The sequence below is a fragment of the Gastrolobium bilobum genome, unplaced genomic scaffold, assembly GCF_033153095.1.
Source record: "Gastrolobium bilobum isolate Gb01-03AN ecotype WA unplaced genomic scaffold, APGP_CSIRO_Gbil_v1 utg2530, whole genome shotgun sequence".
Taxonomy (NCBI): Eukaryota; Viridiplantae; Streptophyta; class Magnoliopsida; order Fabales; family Fabaceae; genus Gastrolobium; species Gastrolobium bilobum.
Genome location: NW_026899712.1, coordinates 302,109 through 326,271, shown reverse-complemented (window position 1 = coordinate 326,271; position 24,163 = coordinate 302,109). Strand labels below are relative to the sequence as shown.

The window sequence follows — 24,163 nt, the reverse complement described above, 5'->3', positions numbered from 1 at the left end:
GGGACCCATTGTGAAATTCAGCATATTTTCTTTAAAAATTCATAACTTGAGCTACGATGCTCCGATTTGAGCGCGGTTTGAACCTACGCGTAGCTAGTGAAGAAATCTATAACATAATAGAAAATGAAGACTATAAAAATAGTATAAAATTCCTTAAGTAAACTAAAAAGTGGAGGTGTTTAGTGTTGAATAACGATAAAAATGAGTTTTTATGCCTTGTTGGTCTAAGGGGACTACTTGGCACACTATAGTAGCAACGTATAGGCTAAATAAAATTACATTAGGTGTTACACATATAGTTTAAGTTATGATTACAGTTTTTGGAAATTGTTTTAATTACGGAATTGATTTTAAACAGAAACGTTTATAAATATAAAGGAAAAAGTTTATCCGTACTTTAATTCAATTGCTGTGATTGTAACTGCGCCTAATGTCATACGTAATGTCAACAAACCGGTTCTAGAACGGGGTGTTACAATGATCAATGGTGAAGCACTGAGTTGTTCTTCCTCCTTATCCTCTCAAAATCTCTTCCTCTTGCTTTCCCTATAAGTCTATGGCCTTAGATAATCATTGGAAAAACCCTAGGTCATCCTTTCAATAAAAAAGATCCATGGGCTTTTTTTCCGACGCTGCTCGCTCGTTCGAGCAAACTAGCGAGGTAAATTGACCATGGTGAAGCTTTAAGTAAGCAACTCCTTAACTGTTTGAAGTGTAGGGATGTCATTCCCTATTAGTAGTATGTCATCCACATAAAGCACCAAGAAAATAACATTGCTCCCACTAACCTTTTTTAAACACAAGACTCATCCTCGTTCTTGATGAAATCGTTACTCCTAACAACCTTATCAAAATGAATGTTCCAACTCCGTGATGCTTGTTTTAGCCCATATTTGAAGTTTGCATACCATATGCTCCTGGCCTTTGGATTCAAAACCTTTAGGCTGTGTCATATACACCTCATCCTTCAAGAACCCATTCAAGAAGACAGTTTTGACATCCATTTGCCAAATTTCATAATCATTATATGTTGCTATAGCTAGCATGATCCGAATAGATTGACCATGGCAACATGTGAGAAAGCCTCGTCATAGTCAACTCCTTGTCTTTGACGATATCCTTTTGCAACCAACCTAGCTTTATAGGTTTGAACATTGCTATATGCATTAGTCTTTTTCTTAAAGACCCATTTACATCCAATAGGAACCATTCCTTCTGGATGTGGAACCAAGGTCCATACCTGGTTTTGATGCATCGAGTCTATTTTAGACCTCATGGCTTCAAGTCATTTGGAGGAGTCAACATCCTTGACTGCCTCCTCATAGTTACAAGGTTCGTCATCCTTAACGGTTTGTTGATTCTCAATCACATAATCACACCTCTTAGGTGGTTGACTAACTCTAGTAGACCTACGAAGTTGTGTGTTTACTTCTCCATTGGAGAATGTCGCTTGCAGAGCAGACTTGGGTTCCTTAATCTGTTCTTGTGGGCTTTAAGCTCTTCAAGTTCACTTTTACTCCCACTAGTTCCTTGAGAAATAAGATCCTTCTCTAAGAACTCAATGTTCTTGAACACAAATACTTTGTGATCATCAAGTGAGTAAAAGTAGTATTCCTTAGTGCCTTTGGGATGCCCCACAAATAGACATTTAGTACTCTTAGCACTAAGCTTGTTTGATGTCAATGCTTTGACATATGCCGGAGATCCCCAAACCTTGAGGTAGCTCAAGTTTGGTCTCCTACCAGTCCATATATATTATGGAGTGGTCTAAACATATTTAGAAGGTATGCTGCAGTGCTTAAGGCATACCCCCAAAATGATTTTGGGAGTTCTGTCTCACTCATCATAGACCTAACCATATCCAATAAGGTTCGGTTCCTCTATTCGGATACACCATTATGGCGTGGCGTGTATGGCGCAGTAAGCTGTGAGAGAATTCCATTTCCTTTAGATAATCTTGAAACTCGTTGCTCAGATATTCTCCACCATGATCTGATCGTAATGTCTTAATCATCTTGCATCGTTATTTCTCTACTTCACTCCTATACTCCTTGAAATTTTCAAAGGCCTTAGATTTATGTCTCATCAGGTATACATACCCAAATCTTGACTTATCATCGGTAAAGATAATAAAGTAGGAAAATCCACCTCTAGCCTCGACAGACATTGGACCACATACAGTACATTGAATGAGTTCTAACAACTCACTAGCCCTATGACTCTCAAGCCTTTTGGGCTTGGTCCGAGTCATTTTCACAGCTAGACAAGACTCACAAGGTCCATAGGATTCTAAATCCATAGAATCTAGGTATCCATTTGCATGTAGCCTAGACAATCTTGTTTTGTTTATGTGTCATAGTCTACAATGCCAAAGATAAGATTGATTATCTATCCTAGGTCATTTCACATTCACATTGAGGACTTTATTTTTCATTTCTAGAACATATAAGCCATTTACCAAAGAAGCAGTAGCAAAAACAATATCATTCAAAATGATAGAAAATTCACCACTCTTAATAGTAAATATAAAACCTTCTCGTTCTAAACAAGAAATAGAAACAATGTTTCTAGAAATGTTAGGAAGATAAAGACAATTTTTCAAATGCAGCATAAGACCTGTACGCAAAATAAGGTCAACATCTCCAATAGTCAATGAGCAACTCTTGATCCATTCCCAAATTGAAGATCCACCTCGTTCTTGTCAAGCTTCCTCGAATTCCTTAGGACCTACATCATATTGCAAATGTTAGAACCACAACCGATATCCAATACCAATGAAGCCAGTTAGCACAAGAAAAATTAACCTCAATCATGTAAATACCTGAGGTAGAAGCATGACCATGCTTCTTTTCCATCACACCCTTGATGTAGTCAGGACAGTTCCTCTTCTAATGGCCTTTCTTGCCACAATGGAAGCACTCAACATCATATTTTTCTTTCCCTTACCTTTGGCCTTGCCCGTCTTCTTATTGGACTTTCCTTTGGGCTTGAGAGGATTGGGCTTCACAAGCTCTTTCTTTTTACCCTTATCCTTGGTCTTGGATGACCCACCAATAAGAAGAGCTCGTGTCTTATTCTTTTTGATAGACACCTCAATAGTAGTTAACATGCTTAACAACTGAGGCAGTGTAACATTCATCGAATGCATTTTATGGTTAATAATGAACCCACTGAAAGAAGGAGGAAGCGATGATATAATTAAGTCATTAATTAATTATGCGTCCATTATGAAGCCTAGACCCTCTAGCTTCTCAATGAGCATTATCATCTTTAGGACAGTTCCTCTTCCATAGGCGCAACAGGTAAAGCAAAAAATTTATGGCCCGCAGAACAATTATGATGTTCCGATACTAGTCCATGAAATTAGGACCAGTCAAATTGATCATTTTGAGAATAGTACGCAGAGACAGATGATCCGACATATTAAGCTGAAAAGGATGTAAAGATTAATACTGTTATAAATTAGACCATATTATTAAAGACTTCAAATAAATTGTCTTTCCCACTATTTTATCTAAGTCAATGACCCTTATCCTTATTGACGTAGGGCTATTCTTCTTAAGAATTCTTGTAGTGGATTAAGAGAACGACCGTTTCCTTTAATCCCCGTCTTAGACCACAAGATCAAATTAAGCGATGGATTTATCATTATCAACAGTATCTCATACCTTATCTTAACATCGGGTTAATAACTCCTTGTCACTTAGTCGTGCATCTCATGCAATCAACCTGGCACTATTGCCCCAAGTACATCAGCTTGGCTGAGCCTGCAACTTATGCACCCGGTCAAGCACAAACCACCATCCTAAGTGTCTCTACACTTCAAGCACTCATCTTACCCAACGAAACAGCGGGTCCCAACTGAGTTGTAGAGCACCACCATGTCGAAGGAATTTAATTTGTACCGACGATGGAAGGCAATCATGCACTTAATAATTTTTCCTTTTAAGGGTTCATTTTATTTTTATTAGGGATTTACCAAGTCTCATCAAACACGCATATTGTACTATCATGCTAGTTGTTGTCCTATGTCATACATCTACAACAAACTATACTAGCCGCTAAGGAAGCATGGACACTTGTAAAAACAGGAAGAGTCAGGTCCGACACGCTCCGACACGGCGACACGCTCCGACACGGTGTCGGACACGCGGTTGACTTTTTCCGACACGTTGACTATTCCGACACGCGAATTTGTCCGTGTCCGACACGGTCAAATGGCATTTTCGTAATTTTTTTTTATTTTATTTTTAAAATTTAGTTTTTTTAAAAGTTAAAATATATTAATAAAGCTTCCACCTGATCATATCAATTTTATCTTTTTGTCTTTTTTCCCCTTAAGTAGATAAGAGATCATCTCAGCATCATTGTTGTCAATTCTTATCACGCTCTTGTTGTATCTTCTTCTCTCTGATCTCTCTCTAATATGATTTGATCTCTCTATCTGATATTATATCTCTCTCTCTCATCCCAGTTCTTATTTTTTTTATTAAAGCTTCCATCTTTATAACGTGTTGATGGATATTATTAATTTAGTTTCATTTTTTTGTTAAATTATTAAATATTAAATGAAATATACACTATATAAAATAAAAATATTATTTAATATTAAAATGTGTCCCAACGTGTCGAAATCCATAATTTTTTAGGATTGACGTGTCGGAGTGTTGTGTCGTGTCACGTGTCGCGTGTCGTATCGGTGCTACATAGCTAGCCGCTTTTGGACATGCAAAATAGAAACATACATACGCTATTTTATGACATGCATACTAGTCGCTTTGACATATACACATACATTCATAGGCATAAAAAATCACATTTATTTTGGGTTAGTCACGATACTCATGCCATCTCCCATCATGCTCCTTAAGCCGCGGCTCCTCCGTGAACTCCTCCATGCCTAAAACGTCACTAGCCTAATTTCTAATTACATATTAATTCAAGAAACCCCAAGTTATATTTGGGGGGAGTAAGGTGAGAAAAGAATTTACATAAGAGTAAAAGAAAGACAAGACATACAAGCCTTATTTACCAAAATTAAATTGCAACGATTAAAATTTAATTTTGGGCACCATGACCATCCTCTTCCTTTATTTTCACCTAAAAAGTTAGTAACCAAACAAGCGCAAAAATATACAAAATATGTTCTATGCTTTTACATGGACATATTAACATTTAATATATCCAAAAATTCAAAATTTTATACAAAGATCATATTTTATACCGAATAAAAAATTAAAGATCAAATCTTTATTCGATCAAAATATCAAATATCATATCTTTAACCAACAAAATGCAAAGTTCACATTTTTAATTGATTAAAACGTCAAAGATCAAATCTTTAACCAATCAAAACATAAAGGTCACATTTTAACCGATTAAAACGTCAAAGATCAGATCTTTAACCAACCAAAACATAAATGTCACATTTTTAACCGATTAAAAAATCAAAGATCAAATCTTTAATGAACCAAAATGTAAAAATCGCTTTTTTAACCGAACAAAAGTACTCTAATTTGCCGATAATAAAGCAACAAGCTCTAATACCAATTGAAAATAGCCTTTTGTAGGCCATGAACATAAAAGAGGGAAAAATTAAAACTTTTATGCGGAAGAGGCAACCTTTGCCCACCCTCAATCATGTTCAACCCATGAATTATGCAATAGACATGTTAGAGGTTTAAAGTTGATACCTTTATTCGGATAACTATTTCTGATCAGATGTGTTCTTGATCAATTCTTCAGACTTGAAGAACATAAGTCCTCCGATGGAAATCCACACCACCTTGTTGTCTTGTAAGAGAAGAACGCTTCTTCGAATGCCCAATATCCTTCAATGAAGGTTGCTAGACTCAAGAGAAGAATATAGATTGGGTGGTGCTTTTGGTTATTCCAAGAGAGATAGCCGCCACACTGATGTGTGTGTTGGCTAAGGTTTCAATGGAGAAAATTAAAGATGAAGAGTTACATAAACTAAGGAAGAAGAAGGGCTATACATATGTGTGGCGCCTCATTAACCTAAAACTAGGTCAAATCAGCGCCCTCATCAAATTCTAATCTTATTAGGTAATTTTCTTAATTTTATCCAATCAATCCAATTGATTGGTTTCCTCAATTTCAGCTAATTAATTTAATTAATTGGTTTCCTTGACTTTATCCAATCAATCCAATTGATTGGTTTTCCAAATTTTAGCCAATTAATTTAATTAATTGATTTCCTTAATTTTGGTCAATCAATCTAATTGATTGGTTTCCAATTTGTCTAACTGATTGGTTTCCTTTATTTTCTCCATCTTCATTAAATCTAATTTAATGACTATATTTAAATTCAAATTTCAAATTTCAAATTCAAAATTAGAATTTAAATTAATTTTATTTAAATTTAAATTTCAAATTCGAAATTAGAATTCAAATTATTTTTATTTATTTAACATTTAAATTAATTAGGTTACATCATGAATCAAGTCCAACTTGACCCATCATGCCACATACTATCTCTTGGCCCAATATGTAGGCTTTTCCAACTTAGGCCCATTATGCCTTATTGGGCCCAAACCACACATGCTAGAATTCAAGACAACTTAAGGTGTTTGTGTGCGACCCATCAGACCCAACATAGTCACTGACATAAATGGATTTGGGCCCATTAGGCCCAATCCATCTAATGACAACACAGAGCACTAGCAATGCTTTTTTGTCCCAGAGCTAGTTGAGTTCATCGAATGATCAACCTATTATACCTATTTGGTTACCGTGTGAATTGTCCTTTCGCCTCGGTTATCCGTCCCATTGACCTAGGTCAAGGAAAACGTATCAACCCCTGCAGTCTAGGGTTAACTTTTATCGAAACAGGGAATCTTCATTTACGGACTCTAGAGAGCGGGTCGTCTCATGATTCCTTTACTATGCATAGATTCCGAGTCCCGTAAATGTCATTCCGGTTTCACCGGTCTACGAATAACTTAATCTCTCACAGAGATTAACGAATTCCTTCAGCTTGTCATTCTAGCCCTGAGTCCTTATGGCATGACCAGGAGTATACCTACGAGTCTCCATGTTTCAGGCAGACAAGGTATACAATCAAAGTAAGCCTTCCAGAGCACAGGTCTATATGACAACGTTAGGTCTAAGGAAAGACACACCCAAATAATAAGAGACATTACCTATTGATACTATATGTGGGGTTTCCTTGTAGTGTCTCTTTGTGGGTCAATTCAGTACGAGCTATTCTCCAATAGGTCCACCCACGAGTCAGCTAAGACATCTCCATGTCTGTAGCTCACGAGGACTCTACCTTGCATCTCTATGCAAGTAGTTGGGTCGTGCTAGTCTTACCCGAGATAACCTGTAACGTTTGGCAACTTGCAAGGATCAACGACTGTCCCCACACTCTAACACGAGACTTTTCAGCGTGCTTTGTCCTCACTCGCACACTTTCCGGGAAAACTTCCCAGGAGGTCACCCATCCAAGAATTGCTCTAAGTCAAGAACGCTTAACTATGGAGTTCTTCTGTTCTGGGCTACCGAAAAGTAGATGCATCTTGTTAGTATAGGTAGTACCAATTAATTCTTATAAGCTATTCCCAACTGTACCGTCCCATACCAGCACAATCTCTGGAATCCCTCTCTTTCGGGTGTTGATTCGATTCATTCATGTACCCCGTCCCTAGAAGCCTGCTAGGAGCCGCACCTTGTTTGTGCCCTTTCGCACCATGCCTTTTCACACCGGCACTCACTCCCCGCCCTCGTCAGCGCCCGAGATGTTACATACCCACCAGCTTCCGCCTGGTTCGTCTTCGAACCACATCGTAATGGAAGAGAAGCCCTGCTTTAATACCACTTGTAACGTCTGGCAACTTGCAAGGATCAACGACTATCCCCACACACTAACACAAGACTTTTCATCGTGCTTTGTCCTCACTCGCACACTTCCCGGGAAAACTTCCTAAGAGGTCACTCATCCCAGAATTGCTCCAAGTCAAGTAAGCTTAACTAAGGAGTTCTTCCGTTCTGGGCTACCGAAAAGTAGATGCATCTTGTTAGTATAGGTAGTACCAATTAATTCTTATAAGCTATTCCTAACTGTACCGTGCCATACCAGCACAATATCTGAAATCCCTCTCTTTTGGGTGTTGATTTGATTCATTTATGTACCCTCGTCCCTAAAATCCTGCCAGGAGCCGCTCCTTGTTTGTGCCCTTTCGCACCGGCGATCACTCCCTGCCCTCGTCAGCGCTCGGGATGTTACATAACCAATGCCCATTATCGATATCTCTAGACTAGGAACATATTTCTGGCAATGGACATGTGGTGTCATTGAGCCCTTATAATCGTGATCCATATCACAAATCCTCAATGTGACACTCGTCGTTCCATTCCAAGGGCTTATCCAGTTACTCATATTCAATATTTGAGACATGCAATATGAAACAAGATAAATAATTCTTTTATTCATAAAATTTATTGATAACAAATAAAGAAGTACATGGATCCATTTGACTCAGATTATCTCTAGGAAACCTATGTACTAACAACATAAGTATAAATGGAAGTGGTAGCAGAAGCCTGAGAACGTAACTGATCCTTATGTGTTGAAACTTGGAGAAAATAGAGTTTGCCATGTCTAACACTAGGGCTGGCAATATGGGCTGGCCCGCCCCGGCCCGCCATTGGCCTGCCGAAAATGGGTTGGCCCGCCCCGGCCCGTTTTGATAAAATGGACTGAATTGAGCAACCGACATGTTTTATGAGTGGGCTGACGGGCTACGGGCCAACCCGCCTAAAATAAAAAAATTCATAAAAATAAAATATAAAATATAAAATATAAAATTATGTATAAAAAATTCTTAAAAATATAAAAAAATTCATAAAATTTTTTTGCATAAAATCCTAACGTGCATATGAAAGTCCAAAAAAAAAAAATAGTATATATGAGAAAGTATATAATAAGCAAGACCCGTTACTTATAAGATTATGTCTCTTATAATTAAGTTCTCAAAAATATATTAAAAAATCTGGTCTTTAGCGAAGTACAATTTGCTTTTTATCATCAGTTGGAAACAATATAGAATTTGCTTTTTATTCATATATATTAACAAATAAATAAAAGAAATAAAAAATGTCGTAATTATATAGCATCTTCCAAGATTGAAATAAAGTAACGATTGTGGGCATAGAGACAAGACAAATACCCATCACATACATGAAAAAAACCCATAACATATTGTCAATTAACTCAATCATGATACCAAATTGAAAAAGGGGTGGCTAGAGAAAGAGAAGCTGAATAGATTATACCAAATTTAACTGGGTATCATCATGATATGTGAAGCAAGACTCCCACTGTTTTTTCTAAAAAATTATAAGAAGCAACCACTCAACTCAACCATTGAAAACGCGTCCTCACTTTGGATAATTTGATCTTATTTGATTTGGGTAATATAAAAAATAAAAAAAACGGGTTTGGCGGGCTAGCCAGTCCCGTGGCGGGCTGATGGGTTTGGCGGGGCGGGTTAGGCGGGCTGGTGGGTTGATAAACTCAACCCACTCCGCCCCGTTTGGCAGGCGGGGCGGGCCAGCCCGACGGGCTCAGCCCATTTTGCCAGCCCTATCTAACACCCTAACCGAGGATCACCTGTGTCTGGACGTTTTGAAAGAGACAAAATGTAGGCCAAAAAAAGATTGTGCAATTCAAATTGGAGGTAAGTTGACTAACAGAAAGTAAATTAAATTCAAGGGAAGGAACTACATGTATAGAAGAAGGTTTAGGGAAGGGGAAAGTTGAAGAGAACCTTGACCAGTGATTACGGCAGACCCATCATTTGGGGTAGTAATGGTTAATTTTGGGGAGGAAGTAAAGTTAGATAAAAGAGAGGAATTATGAATCATATGGTCAGAAACACCAGTATCAATTATCCATATATCATTCCCAAAATGAGTAGAGAGAGCAAAAGACTTACCAAGAATGCCTTCATAAATAACATTAGCCTGAGGGGAGGGAGGAAGAACATCATCAGCCGTGACATGAAGTGCTTTAAAGGCTAGGTTCCGGTAGGGCCTTTTGGTGAAGTCCCATCATTCTGGATAGCCAATGATCTCATAACACCAAGTTTTGGTATGACCCAAATCGCCATAATGGGTACAGATAAGCGTCTTGTTAGGAGGATCATTTTTTCGAGGCTTGGGAGGAAGAACTGCCGGAGAAGGACACGGTGCGTGAGTCAATAAGGCAGAGGAATCCGACGAAGATAGGGGACGATTCATGGAGATTCGTTGCTAGAATTCACGACGCACATATGCATACGTGCCCTCTAGGTCCACCTTTGGGTCTTTGCGAAGGATTTCCCCGAACCTGGTCAAAGTAAGGATCTAAGCCATTGAGGAAGATGTAAACCCGAAGACTAGTAAAGGCAAAGTGCGATTGGACGACCCCATCATCAGTGGTTGCTTGGGAGGACATGTGGTGATCGATTTCTTGAAAAATAGAGAGAAGTTCATTATAGTAGGTAGGGAGAGGCCGACCATTTTGCTTGGTGTTGAAGGACCTCTGATTCAATTCGAAGAGGCAAGATTCGTCCGAGCCATCGTAGAACGTGCGTCAAGCAGCCTCCCAGATGTCATGAGCAGATGAAGCGTTGCATCAACTTTGGAGTCATGGAGTCAATAAGCCAACTCTTGACTCGCTGATTTTCGGTGACCCACTCGGCATAGGTGGGATCAGTGGCCGATGGCTTTGCCGTCATGCCAGTGAGGTGACCAGAGTTATTTCGGGCACCGATACATATTTCCATCAATTGGGACCAAAGAGGGTAGTTGGATTCATCAAGAATGATGGTGATGGGAAAAGAGGAAGTGTCTTGGTGGATGACGATGTTGGAAGATGGGGCATTGGAAGAATTGGGAGGAGGGCCAGTGGAATTCAAGGGTGGGTCGGTAATGTCCATGGAAGGATTGGGAAATTAGGGATTTGAGAACAAATTAAGTGTGGGGTCCAGGAGGAAGGAAAAGTAAGAGGGAGGAAAAAAAGAAAAAAAGAAAGGGAAATTTTGATTTAGGATCGTAACGTAACTGATACCATATTAAAAGTAATAACTCTAATGATGAGAGTTACTTTCTTTTCATTCATATTGATTTCTTCTAATGAGGTACATTTATGCAGATGGAATAAACAAACAGTATAAGGAAAAATAGGTAACATCCTATCAGTCTGTTTGCAATTTTAAACTATCTAACAAACTTTGATCTTATATGCAGTAACATTTTAAATTCAAATTTCTTTTCAACAAGTAGATATATAGACATAAATTCAACAAAAAGGCATCGTTAATTAGTGAGTTTTAGGTACATATATGTTGAGAATCAAGGGGAATATGCAGGGTAAGTTGGCTCGGTGGCTATAATCTGACAAAGTAACAACAAGAAGAAATGATGAATAAGAGGTGTCCCTTCAACAAGCAATAGTAAATGAGAGGTATTTAAATAGTTGGAGAAAATTTCCAAAGAGTCATAATTAATGTTTCTGTCATCGTGAGCATTGCTAGGACATGCATACTTAGCTGGTGCATGAAGAGCCCGACACGCTTAAATGCACTTGTTTTACTTTAGGTAGTGTTTGTTTCAGGAGTTTTGTGGATATTCCCAGGGAAGTGATTCTGACTTTATCATTTCTCCACGTTTGGTTCACGATATCATGATTTTTGCCCATGAATATCAGGTGCATAGCAATCAATAATTGCACGTCAAAAAGGAAGAAAAGAACTGTTCAAGAATCCAACAAATCATGTGGAATTGCATCTAAAAATCGGATAAGTCAACACGGTACAAAATAGTGACAATACTACCCCTTAATGCAGTGGGACAATTGGTTGTATAAAGGGTTATTTTTAAAAGGATAATTTTGTAATTTCAATAAGTTTTTCCATCAATATTTTATATTCAACCAAATACACATTCAGGAATTTCACTTAATTTTCTTGGTAAAATTTTATCCAACCAAACAACTTTTTTAAAACTTTCCTATCTAACTCATTTTCCCTACAGATCCCTAGTAATTACATTTCAATAGTAAAAAATAATTTCACCTGAACCAAACACCCCCTTAGGGATGCATGTGTGTAACACTCAAATGGGTATAACAAGAAGATATTTCATATACAACTGTTGTGACTTAAAAGTTTTAAAAACAATTTTAAGTGCATGAATAATATAGTACCAAACCAATAAATTATATAAACACAATTTTTTTTATTAATTAAGAAAAAAATCAAAATTTATATATTTTTTAGATTAATATTTCTCTTGCAACAGGAGATAAATAAAGCGACATCATTTTGGGATTTTAAGGAAAAAATATAGAGTGTTTTAGTAAAATTTATGATACAAAGGAAAATAAAATTCTAAAAAAACCCTGCACTTTTTTTCCTAAACCCTAAAACAACGTTGTTTTGGAATTGTAGGAGGTAACTTTATTTCTTGTTGCAGGAAAAATAATTTCCCCCCTTTTTTATACTAGTTAATGGTAATTTGTCAATCATCAATCGTATTCTTGTATAGATATCACTAGGAGTGAAACTGGGCCGGACCGCTTACAGGGGCCTACGGCTCGGCCTACGTTAGGTCAGACCTGACCTAGTATATTTCGTAAACTAGGCCGAGTTTGGACCTTGAAAAAATTTGTTTAATAAAAAGGCTGTAGGCCCACTTTCACAAGGACTAGCCTATAAGCCTACAAGGCGGCTTATATTGTATTATTTATTTTAAATAAAATAAAATAGAGTAAGTATGTCTTGAAGAAAAAACAACAGATATAAATTTAATCAATTGCAATTATTTATAACTTAATTATATTTGATTATATTTTAATAGAATTCTGACTTTATTTCTTATATAGGAGGAACCAACATCTCAACATGTTAGATTGTGTATATGAATATATTAAAAAGTTTTTGGGAGAGGTTATACTTAGTACAAGCATCTTGATGTGTTTGTTGGATTCATGTAGTTATTTTAATTTACATCTTATGGATTTTTTTGTTGGATATGATGAAATATATGTTATTTAGTTTGAGCATTTTGCTTTTGAAAATGACTTAAATGCAGATTGTATGAGTTTTGTTGTGATTCATGATTCTGTTTGGATGTTAAAATTATGATTTTTGATTTAGCAACATAATTTGAGTATTTTATAAAGTTGATTTGAGTATTTTATAAAGTTGAATCATGGTTCTGCTTGGAAGTTAAAAATTAAAGGGCTAGGCCAGACTATTTTTTTTTTATAAACGGGCGAAATCAGGCTAACAGTTAGACTCGTACTAGGCTTGGACCAGACAAAATTGAAATTTTTTGGCGTAGACTTGGACTTTTCGGAGCAAAGTTTGGCGCAACCCAACTCACTTTCACCCCTAGATATCACAATTGATATCTAATTACTATAAGTACTTAAATAGCACAACGAATTTAAATCATGATCAAAATATGGTTGAAATTGTTTAAAAATTTCTTCATACTAAGTCATAGATAAAAAAACTAAATGTTAGATATCATAAAACTAGATATAATAAAAATTTAACACAGTCAATGAAACTATATTTTCTTCAAATAAGGCAAATAGTCAAAATGCTGATTCATTTCATTAAAATATCAATAATATTATTTATTGTAAGTTATCAATATATTAAATAATTATTTTATTTATAAACTCAATCTTTACTAGACCAATTTAATAGTTTTATATTAGACTTTTTTAACATACTTTTTCATACTAGAGTCTATTGAAATCGTAGAGCAAATAATGCAACAAATTTAACCTAATAATTTAAATTTATAAGTAATCGTCTGATTTTATATTACTTTTTTTGAAATAATCTTTAAAAATATACATAGATGCGTGGATTTTCTAATTACGTTGAAAGTTCACATGATTAGTTATTGGAATTATCAAGTATCATGTTATAGGATTTTTAGCTTCCTTCCAGCTGACCCTTCGATTAGTGTGAAGTTGTTGTTTCAGTTTTTATTTTATTAAAAAAATAATTGATCTTATAATTGATGTCTCTGTGACATGATGGACCGAGACACTAGTAAATCCCTTAGTTATTATGAAATATTTGTGTTTATCTCTCAGTAGGTGGAATCCAATTATAAGAAAAAATAGATACAAATTTCAGGTCAAATGAAATTTTAACAGAGAGAATCTATTCCCCACCGCACTATATCTCACGATGACGCATCGAATGACAAAAACTTCTTTGTATGGTTTGGCTTGGAGTTGTCAGGCGACAAGTCATGAAAAATATCTAAGGATGAACCTCACTGGGTGGGGACATCCAACGACAAAAGGAGACATCCAATGTCAAAAGCTTCCTTGTATGGTTTGGCTTGGACTTGTTTACACATGAGCCAATACGTAAGGATGAGCCACATTGCATCCAATATCAAAAGCTTCGCGACGTTTTGTTTGGAATTTAACTATGGAATGAAATTTGAGTAGGATACAACAAAATAAATGACATGCAATGAAATAATGTTGTTGTATAATTATTTGAATATTTTACATTAAAATGGAAGAAATTTTCTATTTTATTATTTGAAAAGTAAACGAAATAATAATAAATAGGTTCTATTTTTATTTTTAAATTGAAAAAAAGAATATTTATTAAAATGGGATAAAATAAATTTTATTATATTTTATTTCTTCAACTCATATTAAATTATACAGAAAAATATTTCTGCAGTTAATGCAGATAAGTTATCTGCATTTACTTCCAAAATGACGTCATTCTAGGATTGAAAGATTAGAAAATTATAATTATAAAGACTATAACAACTCTGAAATAAATTAAAATTACAAAAATACCATGATTTCTGTCCAAAAATAACGTTGTATTGGGTTTACTGCAGATAACTTATCTACAGTAATTACAGAAAAACGAACCCATTATTATATTTGTAATCCCTCTATTTTAGCCTTAAAATGCTTGTAAATTTATTATGTGTTTGTAAATGAATCTTAGTTGGACTTCTCTGTTATCCATGAATCAAATATAGATTTATTTGAGGATGTATCAATATAATAAATAATTATTGAGTCATATAATAGAGGTAAGTCTTATATATAATTGTGAATTGTTCTTTTTTTTAGTACATTTTGTGAAGTGTTCTTTACCCCATGCAAAATTAAATTGATCAATATAATTATCAAAGTACCCATAATTATCGTAATCATATTAATGTATAATCTGATTGACTTATTTTATATTAAAAATAAATTAAAATTAAAATTTTATTGAGAGTTGCTTAATTTTTTTTTTAAAATAAACCATATATAAGTATACTCCACATGTACAGGAGACAATTCGGGAATTTGACCTTGATTAAGTGGAATCAATAATGTACTACTTGAACCAACCCTTTGATAGTTGCTTAAAATTTTTAATTCAAGTCAAAGATACTCTTAACTAAAAACTGTATTATACACCCAAGTGTGGTGGCTCAGATGGTACCATGGGGACTGAGTGGTGGGAGAGGATCTCGGTTCGAATCCCACCATCTGGGGAGGGGCATAAGTACCGTAATCGTTGAACTCGCACCCGAACTCTGGATTAGTCCCATAGACGGCTCAAAGAGACGAACCTGTGAGGATACTGAGGGGTTATGATTCGCCTCAAAGAGGTAATTAGGATTAATTTCCAAAAAAAAAAAAAACTGTATTATACATTAACTAAGGAGGAAAGTTATATTTACAATTCATATATCATTTACAACCTCTTACAATTATATCTCATTAATTGACGGACTTAAATATAAGTCGTAAATATAACCTTGTTTCGTAACTAGAATATTTCAATGGAATACAAATTTTAAATTCTCGAAAACGACGCCGATAATGGACTTTTGTGGTCTCAAACGAGTAGCATCTTCATTTTCTGTATCACATTTGGAATTTAGATAGCTAGGAGTACGTAGGAGCATCCGTGACGGCGAGTACAATAATGAAATGTAGTAGTAGTACTACCGTAGTATTCCTTCTCATTGATGTTTGCCCTCTTGACCCAACTGCCGCTGTGCAGTGCACTATAGTTTCAATGAGTGAAGCCAAAGTCCAATCCATATTGTCGCTTATTTATTATAAAGTTAACGTTGTATATAAAATGTTTTATTTTAACTTGTTTTTGTTAAAATACTCGTAAGTGGAAGAGCCGTGAACGTTATTGGCGCCATAAAAATTCAACAACAGCATTTACCCGAACATGGGTCACGCCTTTTTGGAACACACTGGATACTGGATGGATGTTGACTTCCCCCGCCTTTGCTTGAATAATAAAAAGCGGGGATAGTTGAGGTAATACCTCACACATAGGATCGTCATTGATCGATGATCGATGGAACCAGAAACATATTCGAGCATTGCTCTCATTTTGATTCTCTTACTTGTGAACTTTGTTGTGGGAGTTCTGAGTGCTGATAAGTATAGCAGAGATGATTTTCCAAGTGATTTTGTTTTTGGTTCAGGCACCTCTGCTTATCAGGTTGGTCTTTCTTTCTTTCTTCCATTATAAATGAATCATTCTCTTTTATCCTAAAGCTATTATTTTACTTTAGCGGATTAGCAAATTTGGTGCAAAGATGAATTTATAATTGTTATATTATTTTTATTATATATTATTATTAATGAACAGGTGGAAGGAGCCGCTAACGAAGATGGAAGAACTCCTAGCATCTGGGATACCTTTGCCCATGCTGGTTCCTTCTTTTTCTCTTTTTTCTTCTTGTCATTTATCGATTTTGATAATTTTGGAAGCTTACTAAATTTCACGAAAGAAATGGGTCTTTAACATAGCATAGGCAGGGAGATTCTTAGGTGTTGATGCTATCTATAACTACTTACGTCATTATTATCTACACCAATGTCAGTAGACCCGAACCAATCATCGATTTAGTTGGAATATTGGATAAGTGACTCATTCGTTGAATATAAGGTTGGCAAAAATTAGCCATCCGGTTGATTTGTAATTCGTAAAAAATGAGTCAGATTCATTTGACAAAAATAAGTTGCCAACCCGATCCGAGCTAATTCAGAAAAGAGCGAGCCAACTTGTGGGTCAAACGGACTAACTTGCGGATTGAATTTTTTTTTATTATAAAAAAATACAAAATATAATATACAAAAATAGACAAAAACCTACACAGCTGTCATCGTCTTTCTTCCTTCTATATACTTAAGCCTCTAATCTTCTCACATCACTGTCATTTTTATATTGGTAGGTTGTGCTAGGATCTGGATCCTATAATGTGAAAATTCACATGACCATGTAATGTGGGGAATCATAACTATACAAAGGTGGATCAATGGTTAAAAAGGATGAGAGAGAAAAAATGATAAAATATGTAGTTACGAAATCATAACCGTTGATTTACCTTTGTATGGTTGTGATCTTCCCACATGACCATATCATATTTTTTTTGGCACATTAGAGGATCCATTTCCGGTTGTGTTAGCTCTGTTTGGTTCAAATATCTTACCCACTTGGTAGCAAGTGGTTCTGATTGTTTCTCGACGTTGGTGCAAATTTGTTACGAAGAAAATTTGAAACTAGAACATTTTGCTTTTACTTCTCATTCTGTAACTTTCTATTTTGCTCTTTTTATAAACTATTCTATAAGACAATTGTATTGTTTAAGCTGATGGAAGTCGCATAGCTGATGCATTAATACTACAGGTTCCTTAAAATAGGCTAAAAATGAGTCAACCCGCGAGCCATTTTTGAACCAACTCACAAGCCAATTTTTGAGCCAACCCGCGAGCCATTTTTTCGAGCCAACCCACGAGTCATATTTTTGAGTCAACCCGCGTATGAACCAACTCTAACCCGGCCCGGGTCGAGTGGGTTCAATTTTCTGGCTCATTTTTTTTTCGAGCCAACCCTAACCCGACTAGTTTTTTTCGAGTTGCATGCGGGTTGAGTCGGATTGGCCCGTTTTGCCAACCCTAGTTGAACCGCATGACCTAAATAAATGTGTAGAAATTTATATTTTCTTTTATGTTGTCTTGCAAAATACATATTTATGTTAATCCAAATTTATCCAAAATTACATCCGGCAACAAATGTAAGGATAGATTTACTAGACAAGGTCTTGATATGGAAAAGGATATTATCATTTTCAATTAGCCTCTTCCTAATATGATTAGTTTATTAGATGGAGGTTTTTTTGTTTTTCATAACTATAGAACTCTTGTATCTTTGTAATTTATTTTTTTTGGGCTTTAGCCCTCCTTAATTACATAAAAAAAAGAAGAATTATCTATAAGATTATTAGTAAAAAATAAAATTAATATCATTTTTCAAATTTTAAATTAGCTGTCCATGTGTCTTTTATACTTTCAAATTTCAATCCAACTTATATAGGGTTCATTTAAATTTCATTTTTCTTAACTTAAATATTTAATTGTGTTTTATTTTTTCTGTGATTGATATATGTATTTGTGATTCGAAAATAATCCATTGTAATTTAGAGATTTTGTATTTGGTCGTTGCTTTAAAATTAATGTTGTTTCACTTTATTTTTTTTAAAAAAAATATGCATAACCAAATCGAGTTAACAAAAATCGACAGGATCACTAGTTTTGACAAAAACCAACCGAGTCAAACTGGTTTTCATATGGTCAATTGCATGACCAGTCCGTTGGCTAACTTGAACCAGTTAAGTCATCGATTCACTAGTTTTCACCAGCTAACTCGAGCCAAAAATAATTTCTAGCAATTATATTCTATACAAATTTTCTGAAAATGAGAGTCAATTAATGATTTAAAACTGGGACTAACATGCAGAGTTTAATTATCCACTTTTGCTTTTTCATGATCATTCCCTCACAAGATGGCGGATTCTCATGCTAGCATTTTTTTAATAAACAGGTTATGTGCATGGAGAAAATGGAGATGTAGCCTGTGATGAGTACCACAAATATAAGGTGAATACATTATAACGCATTCCTTGTGATTCACCTATTTGTAGAAAGTTGCAAACGATTTAGGCATAAGATGGTCAAACAATACAAGCTGCAGTCACTGTTGTAATTGTTAATGTTCAAGTGTCAGTGTGGCACTGTTGAGAAGTACTATAACGAGTTTAATTGTTTTCCTTGAAAATATATAATGCAGGAAGATGTGCGGCTCATGGTGGAAACAGGCCTTGATGCCTATAGATTTTCCATTTCTTGGTCGAGACTTATACCAAGTATTTTACCGTTCTTAAACTCGTGCACATAACTCGAAGCATTGAATTTTAATGTTTTTTAATTCTTTCACCAATAAAGCCTTTCTGAATTCCTTTGAGAATGCTTTTCTTTCTCCACAGATGGTAGAGGACCCGTCAATCCCAAAGGGTTACAGTACTACAACAATCTCATCAATGAACTCATCAGCAATGGTTGTTAAACTTAATTACAAGTTGCTTTATTTGCAAAATAAACCATTGAAATTCAATCCAAAAGAACACCTTTAAACCAGTTCTGCTTTGTCAACTGATAAAGACAGCTATTTCCCTTGAGCAGGAATCCAACCACATGTCACGCTACACAACTTTGATCTTCCACAGGCACTTGAAGATGAATATGGAGGATGGGTCAGTCGTAACATCATGTATGTTCCTAATTTTTTGCACCATAATACTGTTGAAATTAATTCATGAAACTTCTATTTTTATGAATTATTATCCAAAATTAAGGTATTACACCCTTAAATCTAGGCACTAGATCCAAGTAAGAATGAATAAAGGCACTTGTTGTTAGAAAAAAACGAATTACATCCCTAAAATAAAGAACTTTTGTGAAATTTAGTCTAGCTATTGGTTCCTTGGTTAATATTTTTCAGGTACAACATGCATTCTGGAGAGTTACTAAGAACTAAATTCTAGTTTTATAGGTTGCAGATAACCAAAAGGCTTTCAGAAGATTAGAAGATCCTTTCAATCCTCTTGTTCTTTATTATTATTCTCATCTTGCTTCTTCATATGATCCTAGGCCTACCACACTTTCGTGTGGTTCAAAATTTTAGCTACTAATAAATGAGGGGGTAAATCGAAAAATGTTAATGAACAAATCACTTGGATGTGAATGCAGAAGAGATTTCACAGACTATGCAGAAGTGTGTTTCAGAGAGTTTGGTGACAGAGTATTGTATTGGACTACTGTGAACGAGCCCAATGTGTTCGCCATAGGCGGTTATGATCAAGGAAATTCCCCACCTCAAAGATGTTCTCCACCATTTTGTGTTACAAAAAGCACTAGGGGCAACTCAACAACTGAACCCTACTTGGCAGTTCATCATATTTTGTTATCGCATTCTTCAGCTGTGAGATTGTACAGAAGAAAGTACAGGGTATATCACCTAATCTTTTTTCTTTTTCTTTTCCGTATTATGTATTTCTCTCCTGTTTATTTTTGCATTACTACTTTCTCTATGTTTAAATGGCGAAAGCTTGAACTTATACTTAAAAAACCTTATCTGGTTCTCAATCATTTTATATCGGTTTTTAATCTTCTTTCTCATATGGGATACTTTGTTTGCAAAGAGTGTTCAAGATTTCATAGACACCTATGTTGCATTGCAGGAAAAACAACATGGATTTGTTGGTATCTCTGTCTACACATTTGGGTTCTTTCCTCAAACAAATACAGAAAAAGACAGGGCAGCATGTCAAAGAGTCCGTGATTTTGTTATTGGTTGGTAAGTTACAGACCCTACAATTAGTTGGTTATACTTCTTTCTTCCTCGTGTTCTGTATTTGTTCTCTTTACTTAAAGAGAGGCGAATATAAATAACTGAAGTTTTCATTTATGATAAAGATAAACCTTTGCTATTCTTGTTGGGAAATTCGTTCCCTCAAACTCCAATGTCAAGCGGGTCCAGGGGAAGCCCGTGGCGGGGAGCCACCACCAATGAGCTAAGGCTACACCAACCGTAGCAAATGGATCCGACACCATATCTCAACCCAAAACCTTAAGGCATTGGGTTCATGGGTCCTTTCACTTATATACTCTTCACTTAGCTCATTATCAACCAATGTGGGACTCATCACACTTGAATATCTCAACAATCTCCCCCTCAAGTGTGAAACCCACCATTGGTATGCTCCCCCTCAACCGAGTACCCGAAGCGCAAAGTACTCGACCCGTCTCCTACCCGTCTCCTAGCCAATCACCTAGCTCGAGCCCAATCCGGCTCTGATACCACTGTTGGGAAATTCGTTCCCTCAAACTCCAATGTCAAGCAGGTCTAGGGGAAGTCCGTGGCGGGAGCCACCACCAATGAGCTAAGGCTACACCAACCGTAGCAAGTGGATCCGACACCAGGTTTCAACCCAAAACCTTAAGGCATTGGGTTCATGGGTCCTTTCACTTATATACTCTTCACTTAGCTCATTATCAACCAATGTGGGACTCATCACACTTGAATATCTCAACAATTCTCACGTCAGTTACTTAATGGACTAAAACTTGTTTTCGTTCATTGGACATACTAATATTTTTCGGTTGATATGAACTCTGAGCCTATACTTCCATTTTCAGTAAGATATTAGTGTTTATACTTCAAGACCTTTACTGTCAAGTTTTGGTGGTGATATCCACGAAACGTTAATGGTGAAGAATATAGCAGTTTTATGTGTCTACTTTATTACAGGATTTTGGAACCCTTGATGCATGGAGACTATCCCATTTCCATGAAGACAACTGCAGGTGCAAGAATTCCAGCCTTCACAAGTCATGAATCGGAACAAGTTAAGGGTTCATGTGACTTTATAGGTGTCATTCACTACACCAATTCTAATGTCAGTGACTATTCTGACGCCCTGAAGAACAAACTAAGAGATTACAGCACAGATATGGCTGCAATTTTATGTAAGTGCTTCGAGAAGTTTAAGCATAGTAAATTTAGTAAAAGATTGAAGTTAGTCATATAAGCTTACTTCAGTAATTGCATTTTCCGCATCTTTTTCATTATCATTCTGAAATTTCCAACTAGGTGAACTTTCACAGCATTTAGCATCTAATACTTAAATAATTTCCATTAATGAGCTCAACCATGTGCATCACTCATTCCTGAGTAATTGGTGAAGCAAGGTGAATAACTTATCGCTTTCCTGGTTTTGGCAGATGGACCGGGTCTGTTTACAAATGAAGAGGTAACAGTAAAAATAAATAAAATGTTTCTCATAATTAATTGGTTTAATTCTTTAGATTTAACTGGCTTTACTGTATGACTAACTGGCTTTACTTGATTCAGTATCCTGTCACACCATGGGGTTTACGGGAAGAACTGAATAATTTCAAGCTCCATTATGGCAATCCTCCTATATTCATTCTTGAAAATGGTCTCTCTCTCTCTCTCTCTCTCTCTCTCTCCCCATGATAAAGTAACATTAATAACGAAAATGATTAGCAAAAGCTGAAGAAGATTACATATATTTTGAACGAATATTTTTGAGGAAAATCAGCTCTTGATGTTATAAGAGTTAAATATTAAACTGCGGGTGAAAGCTTTGTTGTAATAGACAAAGCAACTTGATAGCATCAGACATTGAATGTTTCAATCACGTTCATTCTTGCTCATATCTGTTTTCCTAATACATGTAGCCAAAAATGTCATTAGCTTATGGCATATTGTGATTATCCTGTATTTTCAGTTGCATGGAATTTAAAACTGAAGCTTCCTGGGATTTATAATTTATTTACTGAACAAATTTTGGCTTGCATTGTCTTGTCAGGTCAAAGGACAGCTAGCAATTCGTCGCTTCAAGATATGTCAAGGGTGAAATACATGCATGGATACATTGGTGGCGTGCTTGATGCCTTAAGGTATATATGCAGTTGCTGCTCCATTTTTTGCATGATGCCCAACAGATTATGAACTAACTTTTATTTATAACTCAATTTTTTTTTTTTTGGAAATATTCCATCGGACATTAGTCCGATTCGGGCCGAGTCCAGGATTAAGGTTTTAAACCCCTCCCAAAGGTAATACTGGGGAGGTTCGAACACATGCCCTCACCCCTCCTGCTCAGCTCCCATGCGCCAACTGAGCTACCACCATTTGGTTATAACTCAATTTTGAATTATGAATCCATTGAACTTTATTGTTATATTGGGTTATTAATTCATCTAATCATGTTGAGAGTAAGTTACTTTTCTAATGAGTCAAACATGTTCAAAACACACAGAGACACAAAATGAAACAGAACAGAAATAAGTCCTTCAAAATAGAAAGAATAAAAAGGTTATCATTTAACCTACTATAGCAGTTTCTTATTCTGAAAGTGCCCACAAAAACATTTAGAGTGTGTTCTTTAATTTTCTATATCATCTTAAATTTTCTCAGAAATGGATCAAATATAAAGGGGTATGTCGCGTGGTCTTTCCTGGATCTGTTCGAGTTGCTGGATGGATACAAATCAAGCTTTGGTCTATACTATGTTGATCGTGATGATCCAGAGTTAAAGAGATACCCAAAGCTCTCTGCAAAATGGTACAGCCGGTTTTTGAGGGGTAGAAGCACATCCATAGTTGAAGCTATTGAACTTGAGATAGATCCATCTCTTGTTTCTGTTGACCACTTATTTGAGTAGTTTCTCTAATATTGTTTTCATCCCTAAATAATTACATAGTGATGTTCCTAGCTATGCTTATTTTCCCACTTTTGTACATATATAAAATAAGAATTTATTTGGGGGAAGCCTATCTGCCTGGTAAAATTTCCACTGAGTTTTAGAGAAAGGAGAGAGCTGGTTGAACATATATTACAGTCTACAGATACGTTTATGTCATATCAAACGTATAAGAAAAATGAAATTTAAAATAAGAGTATATAAATTAATGCTGACGATATACATGTAAAAGTAAAACACATATTTGTCAATTGTCACGGTATTTCATTTACTAACTTCCCACTGCCGTAAACACCTTTTTTTGACACATTTTTTTAATATAACTTTTATCATTGAATACATTTTTACATAATTTTTGACACAATATAACTTTAGTAATATTTACATAAAAAAATATGCAATGATAAAAGTTATATTTAAAAAACTCTTATAATAAATTATTTTTTTAAAATGAAAAAAAAAGTCAAAAATTTATAGGAGATTTTATTTTTTAAATTGTATCAGC

General features: G+C 35.6%; 1 protein-coding gene across 2 annotated transcripts; it reads left to right on the top strand.

The window, feature by feature from the left end:
* Positions 1 to 16,406: 16,406 nt before the first annotated feature.
* LOC133292884 (hydroxyisourate hydrolase-like) lies at positions 16,407 to 23,732 on the top strand. Of its 2 annotated transcripts, XM_061491372.1 has the most exons (12): positions 16,407 to 16,526; positions 16,677 to 16,740; positions 18,912 to 18,967; positions 19,158 to 19,233; positions 19,354 to 19,425; positions 19,550 to 19,637; positions 20,117 to 20,375; positions 20,608 to 20,723; positions 21,678 to 21,888; positions 22,242 to 22,368; positions 22,762 to 22,852; positions 23,373 to 23,732. In XM_061491372.1, the coding sequence occupies exons 4-12, from the start codon at positions 19,173 to 19,175 to the stop codon at positions 23,617 to 23,619; spliced, it is 1,272 nt and encodes a 423-aa protein (XP_061347356.1). In that variant the 5' UTR covers positions 16,407 to 16,526; positions 16,677 to 16,740; positions 18,912 to 18,967; positions 19,158 to 19,172; the 3' UTR covers positions 23,620 to 23,732. The 2 variants fall into 2 exon arrangements, with proteins under 2 accessions (XP_061347356.1, XP_061347357.1); XM_061491373.1 differs by lacking the exon at positions 22,242 to 22,368 and having other exon boundaries at positions 21,678 to 21,895.
* Positions 23,733 to 24,163: the final 431 nt, after the last annotated feature.